General features: G+C 36.8%; 1 protein-coding gene across 3 annotated transcripts in view; it reads right to left on the bottom strand.

Moving 5' to 3' along the window:
• Positions 1-24845, bottom strand: part of LOC127868443 (probable helicase with zinc finger domain) — a 60212-nt gene that overhangs the window by 34667 nt on the left and 700 nt on the right. For all 3 annotated transcript variants that reach the window (XR_008044135.1, XM_052410224.1, XM_052410225.1), the window contains exons 2-14: positions 23138-23354; positions 22477-22598; positions 21978-22040; positions 21234-21372; positions 20210-20378; positions 19397-19595; positions 18818-18925; positions 11059-11238; positions 6269-6468; positions 5817-5990; positions 3683-3908; positions 1701-1811; positions 466-590 (exon numbers count right to left, since the gene is read on the bottom strand). Coding sequence is in view for 2 of the 3 variants with exons in the window: in XM_052410224.1 (XP_052266184.1) it covers positions 466-590; positions 1701-1811; positions 3683-3908; positions 5817-5990; positions 6269-6468; positions 11059-11238; positions 18818-18925; positions 19397-19595; positions 20210-20378; positions 21234-21372; positions 21978-22040; positions 22477-22598; positions 23138-23324 (2003 nt within the window). In the remaining variant the exon portion in view is untranslated. The remainder of the gene's footprint in view (positions 1-465; positions 591-1700; positions 1812-3682; positions 3909-5816; positions 5991-6268; positions 6469-11058; positions 11239-18817; positions 18926-19396; positions 19596-20209; positions 20379-21233; positions 21373-21977; positions 22041-22476; positions 22599-23137; positions 23355-24845) is intronic.

Genomic DNA, 24845 nt, shown 5'->3' with positions numbered 1-24845 from the left:
TGGTCAATGTCAAAGTCAAAATGAGTGCAGGTGATGTTGGTGTTGACGCAAATATTATAGCTTTATTCGGAGCATTATCTGTTCATTTTGGCTTCACCAAGAATTTTGACCTTCTAGTCAATATCAAGATCAAAATAAAGTAAGGTGATGTAACATCATCCACTCAAGTGTCAAAGCTCTGTGGGAAGCATTATTGATGTTACACAAAACATGTCATTTTGGGTAAACCTGGTTCAGACATGAGGACAATGGGATGGGCCAATCACTACAGGCCTACTATATTAGTAGATGGTGGTGGCATAAGACCACCACTTCATCAAAAACACTATCATTTAAGCCGCGTTCTCAGAAAACTAGGCTTAATGCATGTGCAAGTGTTGTCCCAGATTAGCCTGTGCAGTCGCTACAAGCTAATTATGCCCAGATTTGACAGAACAAAGCTCATCAATTACTATAACATTGTACCAGTCAGACAGTGATGGCAGCTTGTTGAGGAGGTCCTGGTTTGGGAACACAATGTCGAGAATTGAGAGGGCGTCTACAGCATGATGCATCTCACACAGGTGGAGACGGTTCAACTGGAACTGCACCTAGCAACAGAGAGAAACAAGTAATACACACATAGGCATCTCACACAGGTGGAGATGGTTCAACTGGAACTGCACCTAGCAACAGAGAGGAACAAGTAATACACATAATGGCATCTCACACAGGTGGAGACGGTTCAACTGGTACTGCACCTAGCAACAGAGAGAAACAAGTAATACACACATAGGCATCTCACACAGGTGGAGACGGTTCAACTGGAACTGCACCTAGCAACAGAGAGAAACAAGTAATACACACAATGGCATCTCACACAGGTGGAGACGGTTCAACTGGAACTGCACCTAGCAACAGAGAGGAACAAGTGATACACACATAGACATCTCACACAGGTGAAGAGGGTTCAACTGGAGCTGCACCTAGCAACAGAGAGGAACAAGTAATACACACTAAGACATCTCACACAGGTGAAGACGGTTCAACTGGAGCTGCACCTAGCAACAGAGAGGAACAAGTAATACACACATAGACATCTCACACAGGTGAAGACGGTTCAACTGGAGCTGCACCTAGCAACAGAGAGGAACAAGTAATACACACATAGACATCTCACACAGGTGAAGACGGTTCAACTGGAGCTGCACCTAGCAACAGAGAGGAACAAGTAATACACACATAGACATCTCACACAGGTGAAGACGGTTCAACTGGAGCTGCACCTCGACATAATAAGCAGCAAGTGTCTGAATGGAGCATGTGACACAATGATAAAGGTATGAACGGTTTACCTAGAAAGTCCTTATCTTTGAAAAGCCAGCTAAACAAGAGATGTGTTTGTCAGAAACACAATGCCCCATATTGCGCCGCTTTGGAGCCATATATTTGACCTTTGATCAAAATGTGCAGCTCCATTAGATACACATGCATACCAAATATCAAGTTGCTATCTTCAATAATGCAAAAGTTATTGCAAAACTTTAAGCAAGGTTAAAGTTTTGGGACACACACAATGAATGACAAGACAGACAGGCCAAAAACAATATGCCCCCAATCTTTCGATCCGGGGCATAAAATTATCAATATCACTATTAAATTGATGACTTAAGCTGGTTTTTCTTAAAACAACTGTTGAAAACTCAGGTCTAGTTTCCTACCTCCACAGAGAACTCCTGGTCACATGTCAGCTCTAGTTCCTCCACACACTCCCGAGACAACCGCAGGAATATGAAGTTCTTACCACGATCCTCGATCATCGCCTCATAAACCTGAGTGGGTGCAAAAAACATAACTTTCACTAAATTGCACCTTATTTGGGTTTAAAATATGCCCAATGTCAGTTCCAATTGAAACAAGAGCACCGCATAACAGGTGCCATGCTCGGCTGCGAAAGCTTGTCAGATTTTTTTTTTTTAGAGGTCACAGTGACCTTGACCTTTGACCTAGTGACCCAACAAGAGATGTGTTTGTCAGAAACACAATGCTCCCTACTGCGCCACCTTTGAAATAAAATTTATATTTATCATTTGGCAGGTATAGACATCATCTCCCTTTAAAGCTTTATTAATTCCCTTGGATTTTGTCCAATCCAACCGGGGGGGGGGGGGGGGGGGGGGGGGCGGGGGGGGGCGGGGGGGGGGGTCTGTAGACATTAAAAAATGACCAAGTCAGACATCACTTACAACCAAGGCCTGTGGTTTATCAAGGAGATCATAGCCAGAGTTCATCATGTATGTTTGGACATAAGTCCACTGGTATTTAATAAAAACTAGCATTCACAAATTAGAACAGGTTAGAAATGATAATTATATCCAGAGATGTGTTTGTCAGAAACACAATGCCCCCTTTTGCGCGCCGCTTTGAAATAACATTGCTATTGATCATTTGGCAGGTATAGAAATCATCTCCCTTTAAAGCTTATTACTTCCCTTCAATTTTGTCCAAACCAACCGGGGGGGGGGGGGGGGGGGGGGGGGGGGGGTCTCACAGTCAATTATGACCATGTCAGACATCATTGACAACCAAGGCCTGTGGTTTAAAAGAGATCATAGCCAGAGTTTTTTTCTTTTTCATAAAATATAAAAAAAGTAATAAAAGAGTTGATTTTTTTCTTTTTCATAAAAGAGTTGATCATGTATCTATGGACATAAGTCCACATGTATGTAATGAACATCAAATAAATTATAATTATATTATTACAAAAAAACTTTGACAAATCAATCATTTGAGTTATAAGTAATCAAAATAATAAATCTGTACAGTTACTCTGAAAAGATCTTCAATACTTGGTAAGGAAATATATAACATGAGATTTATAATTATATAAATTACTTCCCTTGAAAATAATTGTCTCTTAACAAATCTCTCTTTTTAGTAGCAAATAATTAAAAGCCACTACCGTGACTGTGATTGACCACTCGAAATGTGCAGCTCTATGAGATACACATGCATGCCAAATATATAAAGTGGCTATGTTCAATATTGAATAATTATCTCCCTTTTTAAAGCTTATTACTTCCCTTAAATCTGTATTTTTTACCGTAGACCGTAAAGGATGACCTTGACCTTTTACCACAATGTGTTTGTCAGAAACACAATGCTGCCTACTGCGCCGCTTTGATTTATTTAACAAAAATATATACGTGGGCAGGTCAGATATCTATGTCCATTTAAAGCTTATTACTTCCCTTGACTTTGTTTTTTCGACCCTAGACCTTGAAGGATGATGTTCACCTTGAAATTTTACCACTCAAAATGTGCAGCTCCATGAGATACACATGCATGCCAAATATCAAGGTGCTATCTTCAATATTTAAAAAGTTATGGCCAATGTTAAGGTTTTAGCACGACGCCTACGGCGGACGACGAGCTGGCTATGACAATAGCTCGGGTTTTCTCCGAAAACAGCCTCGCTAAAAATGGGTCGAAAATCCATTTCCAACTTAAGGTTTAAACTATTCCCTATGTTAGTTTGAAATATTTTTAGTTAAGGCCTTAAATATTTCTAATATATTAGACATTTTATATCTCTTCTTATATCTCTTTTACTCTCATTGCTGGTAAACTTTAGCTAAGCTTGCAATTGAAAAGTGATTATGCTAAAAAATAAAAACAGTCATTTTATGACCAACATACTTGCCTTTTTTGGCAGAGTGTTATTCTTCGGTGCAGGTTTATGCGGTGCCAACCAGACAAGATTTGTGCTCTTCAGGATCAGTCGACCAGCGACCGAGTCCACAGAAAGGTCGTCCTCCAGCTTCATGCGGGCAAAAAGCTCCCCATCTTGTGCAAACTTTGCAGCGGACAGTGAGCCAGGCATGAGCAGAAATCTATTGACCAGCTGGAGTGAAGTTGTGATGTTGAACCTATCGGGGATAAAAGAATTTGATTTTCAGTGATTTGTGAATATGTTTTCTTATATGAGATCAAAAGCAAATTTCATATATTACCAAAGTTGTGAAAAAAAATATCAACAAGGAACCTGTTTGTCCCCTTCTGTGCTGCTTTGAATTTTTTTTTTGACCTTTGGCCTTGAAGGATGACCTCGACCTTGACCTTTCACCACTCAAAATGTGCTGCTCCATGAGATACACATGCATGCCAAATATCAAGTTGCTATCTTCAATATTGCAAAAGTATTCTTCAATATTGCAAAAGTATTCATAAAATGAGCGATTTTGGCCACATATATTTGACCTCTGACCTTGAAGGATGACCTTGACCTTTCACCACTCAAAATGTGCAGCTCCATGAGATACACATGCATGCCAAATATCAAGTTGCTATCTTGAATATTGAAAAAGTTATTGCATATGTTAAAGTTGGAGCATCCAGACCAACAGACCAACGTACAGACCAACAGACAGAGCAAAAACAATATGTCCCCCACTATAGTGGGTGGGGAACATAAAAAGAAAACAATAAGCTTAATTTAAACAAGCAAATTCGTTGAATTGATATCTCCGGCCAATATACTTCTGAACACAAAAGTGTTCTGGACCGATGGACAATGCCAACGTGCATCATCCTCTTATCCATATAAATACTCATACCAAATTTCAATGAAATCCATCAAAGCACTTCCAAGATATGGATCCGGACACAAAAAAGCCAGTTGGCCGGACGGATGGACGGACAACGCCAAAACAATATCTCTCCGCCTATGGCGGGGGATAATAATACTTTGTGATGTTCATATATTCAAATACATTTAATACAATTAACTTAATATTTCAGACACTTGTAGTTGCCTAATGTCATTAAATCGACCATACAACACTAAAAGGTACATATTTTCATCCATTATCAGTTTATCCTTTTTGTGAATTAATGTTATGAAGATGTGATAAAATATCTTCTTGGGCATCACGAGTTATACCAATAAATGCAGCATAAGAGATGCTGAACAAAAATAATCACTGCAGTATAAGTGTGATTGAAACAGGCTTAGCTAGAGCAGATATTTTGAGATGAGTGTTGAAAACAAAGCTTGTGTCTAAACTTACTAGTTCTCTATAATTAGATTTACTTACTAGTTTCCGACACAACTTTGTATGAATAAAGAGTAGATGGAAATCTAACACTAGTCGTTTGTCCAGAGTTTGCTGTAAACAATTGCCTTTGTTAACCATCTGCTTTTGTTTACCATGTGCTTCTTGTTTAGCACTTCCAATATAAGAATAAACCCATGATTGGTCAATCCTTGATAAACAAGCTACAACTGATCAATTATGAATCTTTGCATTGCTACAATACAGACATTCAATTAATTGTTTGGATTGAGTGTAACAACTCTTTCATTAAATCTCTTAGTTTAACCCTTGATTAACCAACCACTTTGGTATCTTGTTGATCTTAACTCTTTCAGTGCTGGAACCGAATTTAGAAGGCCTTTGCAAACAGTTTGGATCCAGATGAGACACCACAGAACATGGCGTCTCATCTGGATCCAAACTGTTTGCTACTTCTGATAGTATTCTTTGAAAAAAATTGAAGAAAATGATAATTTTAGAAATTCAGCAGACGACATTTTAGCAGACAACAAATTTCCCAGCATGCAAAGGGTTAATTTAACAAAACAATCCATCCATGCTTAAAAAGTACGAAGGTATGGTGCCATGGCAGATCAAATAACAATCTGACATAAACTGTGGAAATTATCACTTCATGGATATCAATTCAACATACACATTAAGCTGCATGCAGCTGGCAAAGACTGAAACTAAAACCACTGTTTACATTTCCAAAAGTGGAAGATAATCCGCTATCCTTACTTAGAGATCTTGTCAATCTGTGCCAGCTCCTCCACATAGAGCATCTCATGCATCCAGAGGCGGTAGTTCTCCTTGGTTGGTGAGTGCATCAGGTGATCAGAGAAGTGGAACTTGCTCATCTCCGGTAGCGCGTACTTCTTCAACAGCGCCATGGACTTCACGTCATCTGGGGGCCTGTAAGCAGGATTTAGATATTAGTATTTATTATTTTGTTTTCTTAAAGTAAGTGGCAAATAAATAAAATAATTGGCAGCCTACACGCAGAATTAAGCAATAATTTGATCTCTTGATTGGTGAAGAAACATCCCATAGTAAAAAAGTATAGTTAGTTCTTAAATGGCATAGCGATGTCATTTCTTATTTTAATGACCTCAATTGAAATAATTTGCTGTTTATTCACATTAAAAAATGTTTTAAACAAAATGACTGAAATGACACTTAATGAAATTTACTTTTGTTTGTACTCCACCACGGTGACCTTATCAGACTGCCACCTGCCCTGCTGTGAGAGGCGTATCTCAGACAGCACTTTCTCCGTGTCTGTGACGGGGGCAGACTCCACGTGCATGTCACGACTGAGGACCGGCTCCGAACCAAAGTCAAACACAAGGGTCTGGCGGAATGCGCCATAGATGTCCGTCTTGAATACAACCTTGAGAATAATAAGATAATAAGCACAGGCTTAGAAAAAAAAACAGGAGTCTACTTGCCCATTTCCCTTAAAGACTTAGAGGGCCTCTACATTTTTCTCAAAGGATGGAATAAAAGAAGGGGCCTACTTGCCCATTTCCCCCCCCCAAAAAAATTGGTTGGTGCTACAACACGCGTTTGTTTTAGGGGAAACATCAAGAGTGGGCAACTGTGGTTAAAATGTGATGTTTGAACCATGCAAGCAGGTGTAGCTTAGACTAGCTAATCAATACTATCCCTTCCTTTACAAGATATGTTTGCTGCCTTCCCATACAGTATCTTGAAAGATTACACCAGCAATGTTTCAATTTACACTACTTTTACCCTATAGACATACTCACTTTCATCTTACAGACATACTCACTTTAACCCTATCAATGTACTCACTTTGACCCTATATACATACTCACTTTAACCCTATCAATGTACTCACTTTGACCCTATAGACATACTCACTTTGACCCTACCTATGTACTTACTTTGACCCTATATACATACTCACTTTCACCCTACAGATTTACCCACTTTCATCCCAAAGTAAAACTCACTATCACTCTATAGAAGTACTCACTTTGACCCTATAGATGTACTCACTTTGACCCTATAAATGTAGTCACTTTCACCCTATAGATGTCCTCACAACCTATAAATGGACACACTTTGACCCTATAGAAGTACTCACTTTCACCCTATAGACGTACTCACTTTGACCCTATAAATGGACTCTTTTTCACCCTACAGAAGTTCTCACTTTGACCCTACAGAAGTACTCACTTTCACCCTACAGAAGTACTCACTTTGAACCTGTAGACATACTCACTTTGACCCTATAGACCTACTTACTTTCACCCTATAGACATACTAACTTTGACTCTATAGACATACTCACTTTGACTCTATAGACGTACTCACTTTGACCCTATAGACCTACAGTCCACTCTCGTTATCTCGAAGTCGGCGGGAACAAGAAAAAATATCGAGAGTTCGAGATATCCTATTAGGCGTTTTCAAAGAAAAAATAAGACGAAAATTTACCCTGTTTATAACATCTAAATACCTGCCAAGTGGTCTAACTAAAGCCGTCACCATGTGGCATAATAATCTTTACCTGATATATACGCGTTTTTACGAGGCACGATTAAATTTGCTATTTAAATGCTTAAAATGACGTTTTAAGTATTACAGAATTGCATGAACACATGCGGTTATAATTTTTCTAAACTGTCAAGTAAACATCCGTTAATGTAGCTATTTAAAGTTATGATGCAATCGACGTCCAATCAAGACGAATTTGCGACGGTTTATATACACAAAAATATAACTCCATGCATTTTGGAATGTTGTTTGTAAATAACAATTAATCTTTTGGCCTTTCGGCAGGCTGTGTATTAATTGCAGTTAATTGATGTTAATGTGACAGTTAAAGTGACAGGCCTTACTCAAGTGTATATGGGCCTTACTCAAGTGTTAATGGCTAACGACATTACACACGTATGATCATTGATGCAATTAACGGATCAATTTCCTACCGCACAGTATCGGGAGCAGCCGGGCAAAGCGGGACGGTGAAGTATCAAAGAAAAAAATTCGCACCTTTTGCTGACACTGGAACAGTTATTCGCACTTCGAGATAAACCACAGTAAATACATGTAAAATCGGGACTCTGGACAAAATTTTATATCGAGATATCGAATTATTCGACAAAAAAGAAAATCGAGATATGCGATGTTTATTAATATAGATAAAGAAGGAAAAAAGTCTGGACATTGAGCTTACTTCGACATATCAAGAATATCAAGATATCCGATGTCGAGATAACGAGAGTGGACTGTACTTACTTTCACCCTTTAGACATACTCACTTTGACTCTATAGACATACTCACTTTGACTCTATAGACATACTCACTTTGACTCTATAGACATACTCACTTTGACTCTATAGACATACTCACTTTGACTCTATAGACATACTCACTTTGACCCTCCAGAAGTACTCACTTTGACTCTATAGACATACTCACTTTGACTCTATAGACATACTCACTTTGACCCTCCAGAAGTACTCACTTTGACTCTATAGACATACTAACTTTGACTCTATAGACATACTCACTTTGACTCTATAGACATACTCACTTTGACTCTATAGACATACTCACTTTGACTCTATAGACATACTCACTTTGACTCTATAGACATACTCACTTTGACTCTATAGACATACTCACTTTGACTCTATAGACATACTCACTTTGACCCTCCAGAAGTACTCACTTTGACTCTATAGACATACTCACTTTGACTCTATAGACATACTCACTTTGACCCTCCAGAAGTACTCACTTTGACCCTACATAAGTACTCACTTTGACCCTCTAGAAGTACTCACTTTGACCCTCCAGAAGTACTCACTTTGACCCTACAAAAGTACTCACTTTGACTCTACAGAAGTACTCACTTTGACCCTCCAGAAGTACTCACTTTGACCCTCCAGAAGTACTCACTTTGACCCTCCAGAAGTACTCACTGTGACCCTACAGAAGTACTCACTTTGACCCTCCAGAAATACTCACTTTGACCCTACAGAAGTACTCACTTTGACCCTACAGAAGTACTCACTTTGACCCTACAGAAGTACTCACTTTGACCCTACAGAAGTACTCACTTTGACCCTACAGAAGTACTCACTTTGACCCTCCAAAAGTACTCACTTTGACCCTACAGAAGTACTCACTTTGACCCTCCAGAAGTACTCACTTTGACCCTCCAGAAGTACTCACTTTGACCCTCCAGAAGTACTCACTTTGACCCTCCAGAAGTACTCACTTTGACCCAGTCTTTCCGAAATACCGTCGGTCCTCGGATTTTTCTGATAATAATTTGGAAAATCCGGAAATGATTCTAATATTGCCGGACCTCGTGTCCGGTAATAAAATTATGGCGAAATTTGGAATTCCATAAGCTATTTCCAGGAAAGTTTCAAGGCTAAAGTGTGAATTTACCGAGTTATTTATGAATACTCCAATCATGTAGAAAAAATTTCATTGGTAACATTTCTTGAATGACGTACGTGAATATACAGTATCCGAAGATTTTTGCTGCGTCGTGAATGCAAATTACACACTACGTCAGTGATTTTTTTACCTGCGAGTCCTGCGTCCTGGACACACAAAAATGTCTGGGGATGCAAAGTTTCGAATTATGTGAGTCCCAAAAATGCATTGAAATTTCTCAAAAAATAATATCGTTTAATATAAGGACTCATTCTTTCAATGCCGGGACTCATAGATTTGCAAGTTATTGAGTCCCAGGACTCAGATGAGAAAATTTGTAAAAATATCACTGCTACGTCATCACTATATGAGTAGATTCGCAAAGGGAGAGAATCGATACCATATACTTTTGGTTCCCGTTATATCCGATTAATTCGTAAGCAAGCAGGGCATTAACACAGGTCATTGTGATCTTCCCGCGATCTGTCAACACCTACACAGGAGTTCAAAGCGATCTGACAATATCTACACAGGAGTTTGAAGGAAAACAGAGTATCCAGATATATAACTTGTGATTTTGTTTTCATTTTATTTTTTAATATCTTAAAACATTTTAATTAAAATATGGTGAAGGAGCCAAACCAAACTCTCATGATGATCAAACTCAGCACTGCAGATGTTACAGCTCATGACCCTTCAGCAGCTGTAGACAAATGGCTGTTAAGATTCGATGGTTTTATGTAAAATTAAATATTTAATGATGTTTTTACGTAACAAACTCACACCTACATACAGGACCAACAAAGTTTTCTACCATAATTTAAAAAAAAAATCCAAATAATTCACTCAAAAGTATTGAGATTGACTTTAAGACTAGTATAATATTATAAGGTATTCTAGCCTACAACAGCTTAGCAAAAAGATTAAGTATTGTATGCTCATGATACAGGGAGATGGTCTTCGTCGACTTAATTATTAGCGCCCACCCAAGGCTATGCCTGATGGGAATCCAACGAAAGAAGATTAGTCAGAGAATGTGTCTTCAGTAGAGGATTCAGATATCCAGGATTCAGATATCCAGGATTCAGAGACAAATGCTAAAGAAATCTTGGCAATTCTGAATGATTTAATGCTTGATTTTTGTATTAATCTGATAATATTAAAATATTGTTCATAATGTCATCTTTGTCTTTCGTCGTCATTATTTACTTTTTGGGCATGAAATAATCAGTCTAGGCCGGAAATGGCTGCATGATTATAGGACCTAATGGCCGGCAATAAATTATAATTTTGGGAAGGACTGCTTTGACCCTCCAGAAGTACTCACTTTGACCCTCCAGAAGTACTCACTTTGACCCTCCAGAAGTACTCACTTTGACCCTACAGAAGTACTCACTTTGACCCTCCAGAAGTACTCACTTTGACCCTCCAGAAGTACTCACTTTGACCCTTCAGAAGTACTCACTTTGACCCTACAGAAGTACTCACTTTGACCCTACAGAAGTACTCACTTTGACCCTCAAGAAGTACTCACTTTGACCCAACAGAAGTACTCACTTTGACCCTATAGACGTACTCCCCCGGTCGGTTGATGGTGATCTCTGGGTTCTTCCACTCCTGGCAGTGGCTCTCAATGTTCTGGTATTTCTGGGTCTTCTTGGGCCCCACAGAGATGCTGCTCACATAGAAGTAGTTGGAGACCGCCTCGTCAAGTAGAACCACACGCAGGATGCAGATCTGAAGGAACAATTAGTCAGTTTTTGGAATTCTGTAAAATTATATCGTTGATTTCGTGGGTTCACTGATCCAGGAATTTCACACAAACCCATCCGAAAATGACAGACGCAAATTCCTTATGATTTCATAGAAATGAAGGGGCGCAGATGGTCTTTGAAATAACTAAATGCAGAGGCATTGCAGAAGTTTACTCCTTTTGAAATAAAATAACCACAAATTAATTATGGTGTCAGTTGATCTTTGAAATAACTGTGTGAGAAATGTCTGGAATTAATGAAAAGAGGAAATGTAAATAAGTCTTTGAAATAAATGAACAATTATTTAATGGCCACAGCTGGTCTGTGAAATAATTGAATGGGATTAATATTGTTTCGGTGTGTCTGTTAAACAACTGAAAAAAAATTATGGTCTCAGTGGATTTATAAAATAAATGAAACAAGCAAATATCTTAAATTGGAATCCACCGCCTATTTCAAAATTCTGTGAAATACTGACCAACAGACAGACAGACAGACAGACAGACAGACAGACAGACAGACAGACAGACAAGGCCAATTCTATATCCCTCCACCTTTGGCAGGGGATAATAAGAAACTTACAGAATCATTCATTTTTCTGGAATAACTAAATGGTAAAAGAGATTATCAAATTTCTATGTAGGACATGAAATTACATACAGAGAAATTTAATATGGTCTTTCAAATAACTTGAAATGAATGGTCTCAATGGGTCAGTGGATTTCTTTAACACGACATTATTGATCCCAGTTGATGTTTGAAATACCTGAAGAGAAAAGACTGATAATGGTTTCACCGAGTCTACGAAACAAGTGAATGGAAATACGCGTAAATGGTATAAGTTGATGTTTGAAATAAAATAAAAACAAAAAATGCATCAATATTTTTAGTCATGATAGCACCACCCTTAGCATGCTGATCCTATGGAGTCTTTAAATACATGAACAGTGCTTATCTTCTTGAAAAATGAACAGTCTCAGCTGGTCTTTGAAACAAGAGGGCTGCGAGGCTCTTGTTTGCTCACCTGATGGGGATTAGTAAGTTCTATATTGATCATGACACAAACGTCAACAAAATCCTTGCATGGTCAAGCATTTTTTGCTTAATTTGCCACTGTGAAAGGGTTTTTGACCCCAGATGACCAAGTTTTGAGTTTGCCTGGAATTCATCAGGACAAATGCATAAAGACTGGGTGATAAATGTGGTCTTTAATGTTCACAAGGCAAATGGTGACCAATTTTGCATGTCTTGTAAAATTGGGCAAATAGTTATTTTTCGTCAGCAAATATTAAGAATTAATATTATCACCGTCAAACATGACATAAGACACAAATTACGTTTTTAAGATAGCAATTGCTTTAAAAACAAACATTTATTGCCATGACTCACGAATGGTTGTATAATAGTGCATGAACAATTTTCAGAATCTCCACATTTTATTTGCTTGTTAAGATCATTAACATGAAAACAATCTTTAAAGAGCCACCTCTTTCAACAAGAAAACCAAATTCTGACTACCAATACATGTAGTTGACAGAGTCATGTCAACCATTGAAAGGAGCATGGGATTTCTTATTGTAAGATTTTACATCATTCTGATTAGGGTTGATACATAAAATTTAGTTAAGTGTAGTTAAGTGCAGAAAGGTATTTAATATATAATAATAGAAGACATGACATTCATTTACATCCGTAAATCACTTTAAAAAAAATTAAGCTTGCAAACATTTTTTTCCCCCACATTTTTGCAAATTACTTCTTTCTTCAATAGCCTTGAAACAACTCTAATTGTTTCCTCCTTTTTCTGAACTTTTTTGTTCTTTCATCATGAAGCATACTACAGTAATTGCCCATATATTTATTCATGTCAAATAGCTTTTTCTATACACACGAGTATATTAAAATATCATTGATATCGTTCAGATTTATTTTATGGATACAATTAATTGTGCTTACAGTTTAAATAAGATTATAAAATAAAAGCATAAGGCAATATATCTCATACAAATTGAATCTGTAGTTACTAAATGGATACAATATACACATTCTGAAAACGCAACTAATAAGCAGCAAAAAAGAAATGAAAGTCATGTGAATATTAGTTTCAAATTTCAAAATAAGAAACCACCAAAATCACATACCTGATAAAAACTATTTGTATTAATTTATAATCACTACAAGGAAATTTAAATATTCAAGTAATTGAACGAAGCTTTTATCAAGATGGTTATACAATAACAAGTGACTGGTATGAAACTAATGTTTGGTTATTTGAATTGAATAGAATTAAACCCAAAACAAGTTTCCTAAATTCCATTGGCTAACAAAACTAGTGCTTTGTCACAGGTGAAAGGCGAAACGAATACCCCCACATGTTGCATTGACCCATAATATTTTGCATGTTGTCTTCACAAAAAACAGCCGACAACATGCTCAATGTTTAAAACGCACTAAGTGACCCAGTGACCTAGTTTTTGACCTGGCATGGCCCATGTTCGAACTTGACCTACACATCATCTAGAAACAACTTCTGACCAAGTATGTTGAAGATCGGATGAAAACTACTTGAATGAGAGAGCGGACATCATGCTGAATGTTAAATAATGCACTAAGTGGCCCCATGACCTAGTTTTTGGCTCAGCATGGCCAATATTCAAACTTGGCGTAGAGATCATAAAACTTCTGACCAAGATTGGTAAAGATATTGGATGATAACTACTTGAATTAGAGAGCAGACAACATGCTAAATGTTTAAAACGCCCTAAATGACCCAATGACCTAGTGTTTGATTCGGCATAACCCATATTCAAACTTGATCTAGACATCATCTAGATACAACTTCTGACCAAGTTTGGTGAAGATCGTATGAAAACTATTTGAATAAGAGAGCGGACACCATGCTCAATGTTTAAAACGCACTAAGTGACCCCGTGACCTAGTTTTTGACCTGCCATGACCCATGTTCGAACTTGGCCTAGACATCATCTAGATACAACTTCTGACCAAGTTTGGTGAAGCTCAGATGAAAACTATTTTAATTATAGAGCGGACACCATGCTCAATGTTTAAAACGCACTTAGTGACCCCGTGACCTAGTTTTTTACCTGTCATGACCCATGTTCGAACTTGGCCTAGACATCACCTAGATACAACTTCTGACCAAGTTTGGTGAAGCTTGGATGAAAACTACTTTAATTAGAGAGTGGACACCGTGCTCAATGTTTAAAACACACTAAGTGACCCTTTGACCTAGTTTTTGACCTGCCATGACCCATGTTCAAACTTGGCCTAGACATCATCTAGATACAACTTCTGACCAAGTTTGGTGAAGCTCGGATGAAAACTACTTTAATTAGAGAGCGAAAACCATGCTCAATGTTTAAAACGTACTAAGTGACCTCCTGACCTAGTTTTTGACCCGGCATGACCCATATTCGAACTTGACCTAGACATCATCTAGATACAACATCTGACCAAGTTTGGTGAAGATCGGATGAAAACAACTTGAATTAGAGAGCGAACACTTAAAACGGACCGACCGACAGACAAGCTCACTCCTATATACCCCCCTAAACTTCGTTTGTGGGGGTATAATAAGACAATATAACATAAATTAATTTGAATGGCGCTATAACAAAATAAGGACTTTGCAATTTCATGTTAGGCAAACAAAAAGGTTTGTTTCTGTCTATCTGATAACTAAACCCAGAAAGTAGGCAGTGATTTTTTTTTCAAAACAATTGCAGACAAAAAACTAAAAAGTATTTTTACCTTCAGAAGGTGATTTCAATTATTTGTCCCCATACTTTTATACTTTACAATTAGTCTAATTTCAAGAATAAAATTTTAATTAACTGCAATTTTTAATTGCAAATACTTTTTTCCTTCAGTATACCTTTGATGAGTACATGATATAATTTTTTTTTGGTTAATTGAAACAAAAATTTTAAAAGCCAATTATGGATTATAAACTTTGATCACTGATTTCCAACCACCAAACATGAGATGCTTTTTGGTAAAACTGGGCTTAATGCATGTATATAAAATGAAGACACTTTCTGCCTAGACTGGATTTTCCTTTAAAAGACACATTCTTTAAACACATTTTTTTATGAAAGCTGAAAGTGTCGTCCCTGAACAGCCTTATCTTGGATAACACTTAATACTCACATACATGAATCCCAGTTCTTCCAGACCATTGCTCATATTGCTACATCACAGCTTGTGACTATGAATGGATATTAAACATTCAAATGGCCAATTGAAAATACATTTAATAGTGCATTATTAATAATTGTGACTTCCATTGATAACACAATAGTACACTTGACCAATAAAATCATAACTACTTCTCACGACATTACATTCATTCTCCTATGGTCATTATATGACTTAAAAACATTACAAGTTAAATATTTTGTGCAAGGATTGAAAAACATGTTTTAGATATTACTTTTTAACAAAACTCAAACTGTATGACAATTTATTAGGGCTGTAACGATACATGCGAATATTCAAATTACTCGAATCGGCTGTGGACGAATCTTATTCGTTATTTGCCACCTCCCGAACCGAATATTTGACGAATACAAACAACGTGGTTTCGAGTTTGAAAGTTTAATCATCTCATCTTACCTTACAAATGAAGGTTCATACAATAAACCCCTATATTTAAATGTTCTTCTCCTTATTCCGGCGTTTTTCATCATGTTTATCCCACCCACTATGTTACACAGTGAGATTATCAACAAAAATGGTTGAATATTTGAGTTGTGGTCAGTATTTATGGGGTAATGACAACTATTTCTTGTTCAATACTTTTTCTATTGTCACACCGTTTTTATTCAATATATCAAATGAGCATATGTCAGATAGGTGACATTGAAATATCATCTACATCACCTATCTGGCATATGCTCATCAAAAAAAATGTGAATGGGTACTGTCACTTATGTGTCAACTGTTGACTCTTAATTGTTCTACTCAAGGATTTTATTGGTACTAGTCATGGTTTCAAAACTGTGTTCAAAGTTTAAGCAGTTCTAGTCAGTGTTTTGTTATTTCAAAGTGTTATATTTTATATTTTCAGTATGCAATGATACTCAATTAATCAAAATTTTGACAAATACTCATTGTTTCATACAATATAATGTCATGTCAACTTGTCAGTATTACTTTTGTTCATTGAAATTCATATTCGCGAATAAATATTCGTATTCGCCACCATGTATTCGTGATACGTATCGTATTCGTCACCTAGTGTATTCGTTACAGCCATACAATTTATCATACATACAAAAAAGTTCATCTTAAGGTACACATATAAAGCATGGTGAATTATACTGCCCTACGACCACTCCCAATTTATAAAATTCCGTTAAATAGATTTCCTGGACAATTCAAAGCAAATAGGATTTTCATTGAAAGTTTGTGGGTGTTAAGTTGCATTCAAACTGATAATAACGTATAAAAGATGTTTACCAAATAATATATAACATAATAATATATTGCCAGCCAAAAGTCAATTGAAAGGAGATTTCACAACAATTTTTCAACTTCTATAACTAGTAGATAATTTTCAGGAAAAGCTTATACTAAAAATTAATTCCATTTGATTCATATCTTAAAAGATTTTTGTAGGAAACAGTATCCAATCGATTTTTACTGAGCATGTATTGGGTTCTTTATCTGACCACATTTTAAAACAGTAATCAATTAACAGCGCATTGTTCTGTACATTCCAGTACAGAGTTTCAAGTGGTTTGTTGCCCAAGCATTTGATGATTCAAGTGCTTATATTGTTACAAAAGCCAAAGCTAAGTAGCAGTTTTTTCTCATTGTCCTTATGGTTGAGATATGGTAAGGAAGTCATAGGACAAACGGTTTGGTCATTGGTCACTTGATGTTGAATAAATTATTGACAGGGTGGAATTTCATTTCATGATTGCATAACTTGCAGCTTCTTGTATCTCAACATACTGAGAGTTATGTAGTATTACCAGAAAAGTTCATCAATTTCAGTCTAGAAGAACATTATTTTATTAGACAGCTTATTTTGGTTTGCACTGTATTGATAAGTAATATGTGGCAATTAATTGTGTAAAGCAACCTACTGCGGTAAATTGTAAATACACACTACAAAACCTCCACACTTTTGATAGAACTACTAAGTTTTGGGTCAATAACTACTTAGTTCTTGGTCAATGACTACTTAGTTCTGGGTCAATGACTACTAAGTTCTAGGTCAATGACTTCTTAGTTCTGGGTCAATGACGACTTTATTATGGGTCAATGACTACTTCATTCTTGGTCAATGACTACTTAGTTCTTGGTCAATGACTACTTAGTTCTGGGTCAATGACTACTTAGTTCTTGGTCAATGACTACTTAGTTCTTAGTCAATGACTACTTAGTTCTTGGTCAATTACTTCTTAGTTCTTAGTCAATGACTACTTAGTTCTGGGTCAATGACTACTTCATTCTTGGCCTATGGCTACTTAGTTCTTGGTCAAGGACTACTTAGTTCTGGGTCAATGACTACTTCATTCTTGGTCCATGACTACTAAGTTCTTGGTCCATGTCTACTTAGTTCTGGGTCAATGGCTACTTAGTTCTTGGTCAATGGCTACTTAGTTCTTGGTCAATGACTACTAAGTTCTTGGTAAATGACCACTTAGTTCTTGGTCAATGACTACTTAGTTCTTGGTCAATGGCTACTTAGTTCTGGGTCAATGACTTCCTAGTTCTTAGTCAATGACTACTTAGTTCTGGGTCAATGACTATTTCATTCTTGGTCCATGACTACTTAGTTCTTGGTTCATGACTACTTAGTTATTGGTCAATGACTACTAAGTTCTGGGTCAATGACTACTTAGTTCTGGGTCAATTACAACTTAGTTCTGGGTCAATTACTTCTTAGTTCTTAGTCAATGACTACTTAGTTCTGGGTCAATGACTACTTCATTCTTGGTCCATGACTACTTAGTTCTTGGTCCATGACTTCTTAGTTCTTGGTCAATGACTACTTAGTTCTTGGTCAATGACTACTTAGTTATAAGTCAATAACTACTAAGTTCTGGGTCAATGACTACTTAGTTCTGGGTCAATGACTACTTAGTTCTGGGTCAATTACTTCTTAGTTCTTAGTCAATGACTACTTAGTTCTGGGTCAATGACTACTTCATTCTTGGTCCATGACTACTTAGTTCTTGGTCCATGACTACTTAGTTCTTGGTCAATGACTTCTTAGTTCTTGGTCAATGACTACTTAGTTCTGGGTTAATGACTACTAAGTTCTGGGTCAATTACTACTTAGTTCTTGGTCAATGACTACTTAGTTCTTGGTCAATGACTTTATATGTTCTGGATTATTGACTACTTAGTTCTGGATTAATGACTACTTAGTTCTGGGTTAATGACTACTTAGTTCTGGGTTAATGACTACTTAGTTCTGGGTTAATGACTAGTAAAGTCTTGGCAAATACTATTTCATTAAGGGCTTATGACTAGTTGTAAAGTTTGAATGACTACTTTTTAAAACCTCCTTGGGTTTAAGCACTAACCTTGCTGGTAATGGTGAAGGTCCAAGCATGGGTACACTTCTTCGAGATCATGTTCACTTTGAGATCAGAATTCACAATCACCTTCGCATAGTCAACGTTTGCCACCATCTGGCAAGGAAAATGAAGATAAACTTTATTTGCATTGAGTTATATTGTAAAGGGGCAAATCTAGCAATGGGAAAGATATTTGGTTCTGCTACATTAAACAAGTTGGCTATAACAGCAGTTTAGGTTTGTGAATATTTGGAAAGGAAGAATTCAATGCTTGAGTATGCTTTTCTCAACATGTTTGCAGTGGTGTATGTCCAACTAACAATAAGAAGATCGAAGGCTCCCCACCCACTTTGGGAGCATTCACAAGGTCTTCTTCAAAGACACAAAGAACTGGTTCTACCCAAGAAATAGACTCTAGTGTGTCTCAACAAGTATACATAATGGACTAACAACATAAAACAATACAATCAAGGCTATTTCTGATATGCTTTTCTATTGGGTAATATTTTCATCTGAATCTAAGCCCGAGATTAAAGAACTATCGACAATACCATGAACATGCACAAAGTCAACAAAACACCGTACCACAGACTTGGGGTACTCAGCCGTCATCAATTTCTCCATGAGTTGTTCCGGGTAGGTGTTACCATGGAGATGTTTGTCCTTGGCCATCTGCAGCTGCTGTCGCTTGAACTTGAACCGTTCCCGCCACTCCTGCAACTCCTCTTGAGAGTGGGCCTCTATGCACTTGTCTGCATATGGACAGCGACCGTTAGATGAATACCTGACATAAAGGGGGAAAACTCAAACTTACCCATGGAGGTGTAATCTAATATCCTATACTTATCCAGTTTTGGAAATCTCATATTGCAGAACTTGTCCATACTTGGAATTGTTTTGAATTATATTGTAAATGTTATTTATTAACAATTATGTGTTCATGCTCTTTGAAAATAAAAAGCGAAAACTAATTTTGCCATCTTTGAATTTAAATTTTACCTTGAGCTTTCAAAGATTACCATTACATCAATAAAATTGAGTTACTGACAATTCTTTCAGGGATTAATAACACTCATATAGAACATACTCCAACAAACCTTGCTGAATGTATCTTCAAGACACTACCTGTCCACCAAACAAGGTCTTTGCTTTTTTAATGGCTTAAAAACCTGTTGGTAAAATCTTTAACATATATATGCCAATGCTGTGAATGAAATAAGCACAGTCTACAAGCCTTGATTTGGTATTTTGTTTATCCTTTTTGCTCATATTTTTATTTTCATATTTGCCATGTTCACATGTATTGGAATACATTTGGCCTTGCTTAATAAGACTACAGAGTGACAAGAGTTTTGTCAGAAAATCTTAGAGCCCTGCACAAGTTCTTATCATGTGTACCTCTCACAAAGGGTGTAATCCTCCGCCACCAATCCTCTTGGAGGGGGCCGGTACTTCCAACTGTGACCCTCGTCTGACGTGATGTTCTTCTTGTGCTCGTCGCTACGGCAATGGGTGTCAAGGTCAGTCTTGGAGTCGAAGGTCATATTGCAGAATGAACAGGAGAAATCTGAAAAAAAAATACTATCATGATGGTTATTCAAAAACACACATACATTATGATACTAACAAGAGCACCGCATAATGGGTGCCAGCGCTTGGCTGCGGATGCAGTTTTTAATAAATGAAAGCTTGTCAGATTTTTTTTTTTTTTTTTAGAGTTCACAGTGACCTTGGCCTTTGACCTAGTGACCCAAAAATGGGTGTTGCGTGTAGAACTCATCAAGGTGCATGTACATAGGAAGTTTCAAAGTTGTAGGTGGAAGCACATTGATTTTATAGCAAAATGTCAAGGTTTTAGCACGACACGACGGCGGACTACACAAGGAGCTGGCTTTGGCAATACCTCGGGTTTTCTCCGAAAACAGCCGAGTTTAAAATCACAACATGTATACTTGTAGCTTGAAACTTACAGATTTTACAAGATGGCAGACAACTTGCAAAAAAAACGGCACACCCAGCAATTAAAGCTATCTTGAGTTTTAACAGATATTTTCAATAATGTTTTGTTATGTATCATTTATCTATTAAATGTCATGTATATAAACTAAATGTCGAACCAATTTATCAAGAGTAAATGGTTAAGTTTATGAGACTCATTTAAGCTTGATAATAGGTTATTCTTTATCAAGAAACAAAACATTTGCACTTGTTTTAATGGTAAATTTTTCTATGGCAAATTATTCACACCAACTCCGACTATACATCGATTACAGCAAATAATAAATTGCGACATAAGATGTGAGCAAACAGAGCTACCAAGCATATTGGCAAACAAACAGTTATTATTGAATGATTCCAAGTACTGTTTGTTCTTTATTCAGGCATACAACACAGCAGGATGTATCATGACTCCACAACCCACCAGGTTTGGTAGGCTTATTGTTGGGTTGCTTGGGGACGGAGCTGGGGGCAGGTGCTTGCTGAAGGGGCGGGGCTGAACTGACCACAGGGACAGGCTCCTCTGACTGGACAGTAGTGACCACTGCTTCGTCATCAGAGTCCTGCAAAAACCGTCAACAATGACCATCAGCACCAATAACTAATAATGCTGTTTGAAAATAAAAAGATAATCATTGATATCATAATTACCATTCAAGCTAGTTACTAAGTATATATAAATAGTACCAACATGTATAAGACATTAAATTGCTAAAGATGAATTATTTGACTGTTTATCCAAATAGTGTTATACATGTATATATAATGGTATGTAATACTTCAGTTGTTATGAAAAACTATTTTAAATACCTTTATTTGTTTCCAATTAATTGTCCTCAACTTAGAAAATGGGAGAGTAATGTGCACCCCTCATTATTTGTGGGAATACTGCTTTCTATGTCATAGTTGCTGTGAACCCCTCATTATTTGTGGAAACACTGCTTTCTATGTCATAGTTGCTGTGAACCCCTCATTATTTGTGGAAACACTGCTTTCTATGTCATAGTTGATGTGAACCCCTCATTATTTGTGGGAACACTGCTTTCTATGTCATAGTTGATGTGAACCCCTCATTATTTGTGGAAACACTGCTTTTATGTCATATTTGATGTGAACCCCTCATTATTTGTGGGAACACTGCTTTCTATGTCGCATTTGGTGCCATTACCTGATCCTTTATTGCATTGAGTACAACCTTCAACCTCTTCAATTCTTTAATGGCAGTGGAATTCTGGAAGAACACATCCACCATATCAAATATGTCTATATAGAAAAGATGCATATATAATTAATTAATATGCTATCCGCAAAGAAAAAAACAACAATATTGCATAGTTAAATTGGTTTTTAAATAAGGTACCTGTAATGACAAAGTTTTAATCATGCTTTAAGAATTTTCACCAGCTTGTTTTGAAGGAGTGAAAATGGAAAAACAAGAGGGTCAAAAGACCTGAGGACGCTTACTTTAGACCACATGGAACATAACTGTTATCAGCTGGTAGATCTCACAATCTTTCATTATATCAAGATATAAAAGATCAGTGACAATACCTGACAGCCATGTTTGTCTAAAAACCGAAAATATTGAACTTGGATATATTATAACAATGACACAAGATGGATGGGAATTTATAGGGCAGATGAGCTTCAAAACACTACAGTCATACCCGAGGTTCTTGTTGTAACCAGACAAGGGCTTCATTATATGCATCCTCTATTCGACCCTGCAGGCACAGGATCTTGATCTTCTTCTCTCTCAAGATCTCTATGCTACCGTACTGTGACAGGGCTGTAACAAAATAAAACCTTATAACAAACTGCAGGGTCTTCTCAACATGGGCTTAAAATATTATGTACAGTTAATGATAAGGATTCGACCATGGTGACAATTAACAACCAACATTGATCAGATTTGAACAAACTTAATAAAAGAGGACCACTTTACGATTAAAAAACAAAAGCTCTTACAATTTTTGTTATAGACCAGATTTTTTTCATTTTTATTTCTAATTTCAGCTCCAGTGACCTAAACATTTAATGACCTGGAACCATTTCAACAATTCTGAAAGAGGATCATATATCCTGTGAAGTTTTTTTAAAATCTGTCAAGGGTTAAGGAGAAGAAGAACTTCAATGAAAATATGAATGCCCCTAAGGCACGCATGAATAAACAAACTCTATGGTAAGCTTACAGTAAATATTTGTTAGTAATTGTACTATTAATGTTAACTTCTAGGTCAAATTGCAATCTTATCAGGGAGCAAATAGCATTTTTTGTAGGCTCATTTCGGTTGTAAAAATCACCCATGGACAACCCTGATTACATACCTGTATCACATTTTTCAAGCGCATCTTGGAGTCGTTTTTGCTTTATAAGCTCATTGACTCTTGTCAGCATATTGCTTATGATCTCTTCATTTGCACTTGTCTCTTGTCCCGACCCTGCCTCCGATAGGGGCACAGATGTCTGGCCCCTTTCGGACGGGGATGATTGCTCAGACACCTGTCTATCCATCGTCAAGATGTCGATGACGAATGGAGGGCACTTAGCAAAAAATAATAATTAAAAAACAATTTGCAATAAAATAAATGATTAAAAACCTGTAACCAAATAGCCGGACAATCCCTAAAGTTTTTAAAATGCACAAGAAATTCAGTCCTGTGGACTTATAAAACTTGCAGGACTGGACTGGGATTCACAGGACTGAAACGTCACGTAATCAACTCAAATTAATTGATATAATGATAACTAGAACTAGAGCTGTCACCATAGGATGACTTTAATATGCCCCATATAAACGCTTGATAGAAGTTATGAGCTTTTTTCGAAACCTAAACGCAGATTTCGAAACCTAAATGCGGACCCTAAGTTCAAGGTCAAGGTAACAGGTGTAAAAATTTGTGTGCGTATGGAAAGGCCTTGTCCATATACACATGCATACCAAATATGAAGGTTATATCTCAAGGGACATAGAAGTTATGAGCATTTTTCGACACCTCAACGCAAAGTGTGATGGAAAGACGGACAGACAGACGGACAGTCCGATCACTATATGCCCCCTTTTCTTCGAAAAGGGGCATAAAAATGGAATGGAAATTAAAAACATAACACTTAACAATGAACACTAACAAATAAAAAAACACATCATTTTAAAGAAAATATTTAAACCAACAATTGTTTAAAACAATGCAATTCCTCAATTGAAAATTCAATAATTGTACACTGGTATGCAAATTGCTGTTAAAACTTAACAAATATTTTCAGATTCTGCTAATTACATGCGACAGTGACTGAAGAATGTAAATAAATAATTTTACACACAAAAAAACATTTATACTTGTAAGGAAACAATGAAATACCTAAAACAACATTATACATGTGGGATATCAATTACATAGCTTAACAGAGAAAGTTTGAAGAGCACAAAGCAATTATCTGTAATTTTCAATGACAACTATTTAATCCTGTTCGCAATATTATATGACATCTCAGAATTGAATTACAAATGTCATCAATCTAGCAACAAGGATCTATAAATCAATGAAAACACACCATGGATCAGGAAAAAACTGTAAATACCCTGATTAAAATGATCTGAGTTGCGGAATGTGTTTTCGTTTAACCAACATTTCTTCTTCCATAGGAGGAAGTGTTAGGTGCGCATGCACAGTAACACTTCATGAATGTTAACAAAAATACGATGTATGCTTATAGTTCATATTAGCTCTGTTTTATTTTCAGGTTTTAATTCTATGAAATAAATAAACTTTTGCTCTTGAATTATTTGCCGGACATTCAGACCGGCAAAATAGCATTTTCAATCGGACCTGTCTTAAAAACATTGGTCAGGTCCAGCACTTTTTGGAATGTCTGGATAGCATGGGTTGTCATTTAATATTGCCCTGGCTGTTCAACTGATAAGTATAATAAACCAAAATTATGTATTTTGGAAATTTCCCCCTGGGTAAAACCTGATGCATTAAGTTGTTACATTGCTGGTAAAAAAAGTGACTGCAATTTCCATGGTTGCTGCAG

The sequence above is a fragment of the Dreissena polymorpha genome, chromosome 2, assembly GCF_020536995.1.
Source record: "Dreissena polymorpha isolate Duluth1 chromosome 2, UMN_Dpol_1.0, whole genome shotgun sequence".
In the NCBI taxonomy this organism is placed as follows: domain Eukaryota; kingdom Metazoa; phylum Mollusca; class Bivalvia; order Myida; family Dreissenidae; genus Dreissena; species Dreissena polymorpha.
Note: the sequence above shows the minus strand (reverse complement) of the source record. Positions and strands in the feature narration are given on the sequence as shown.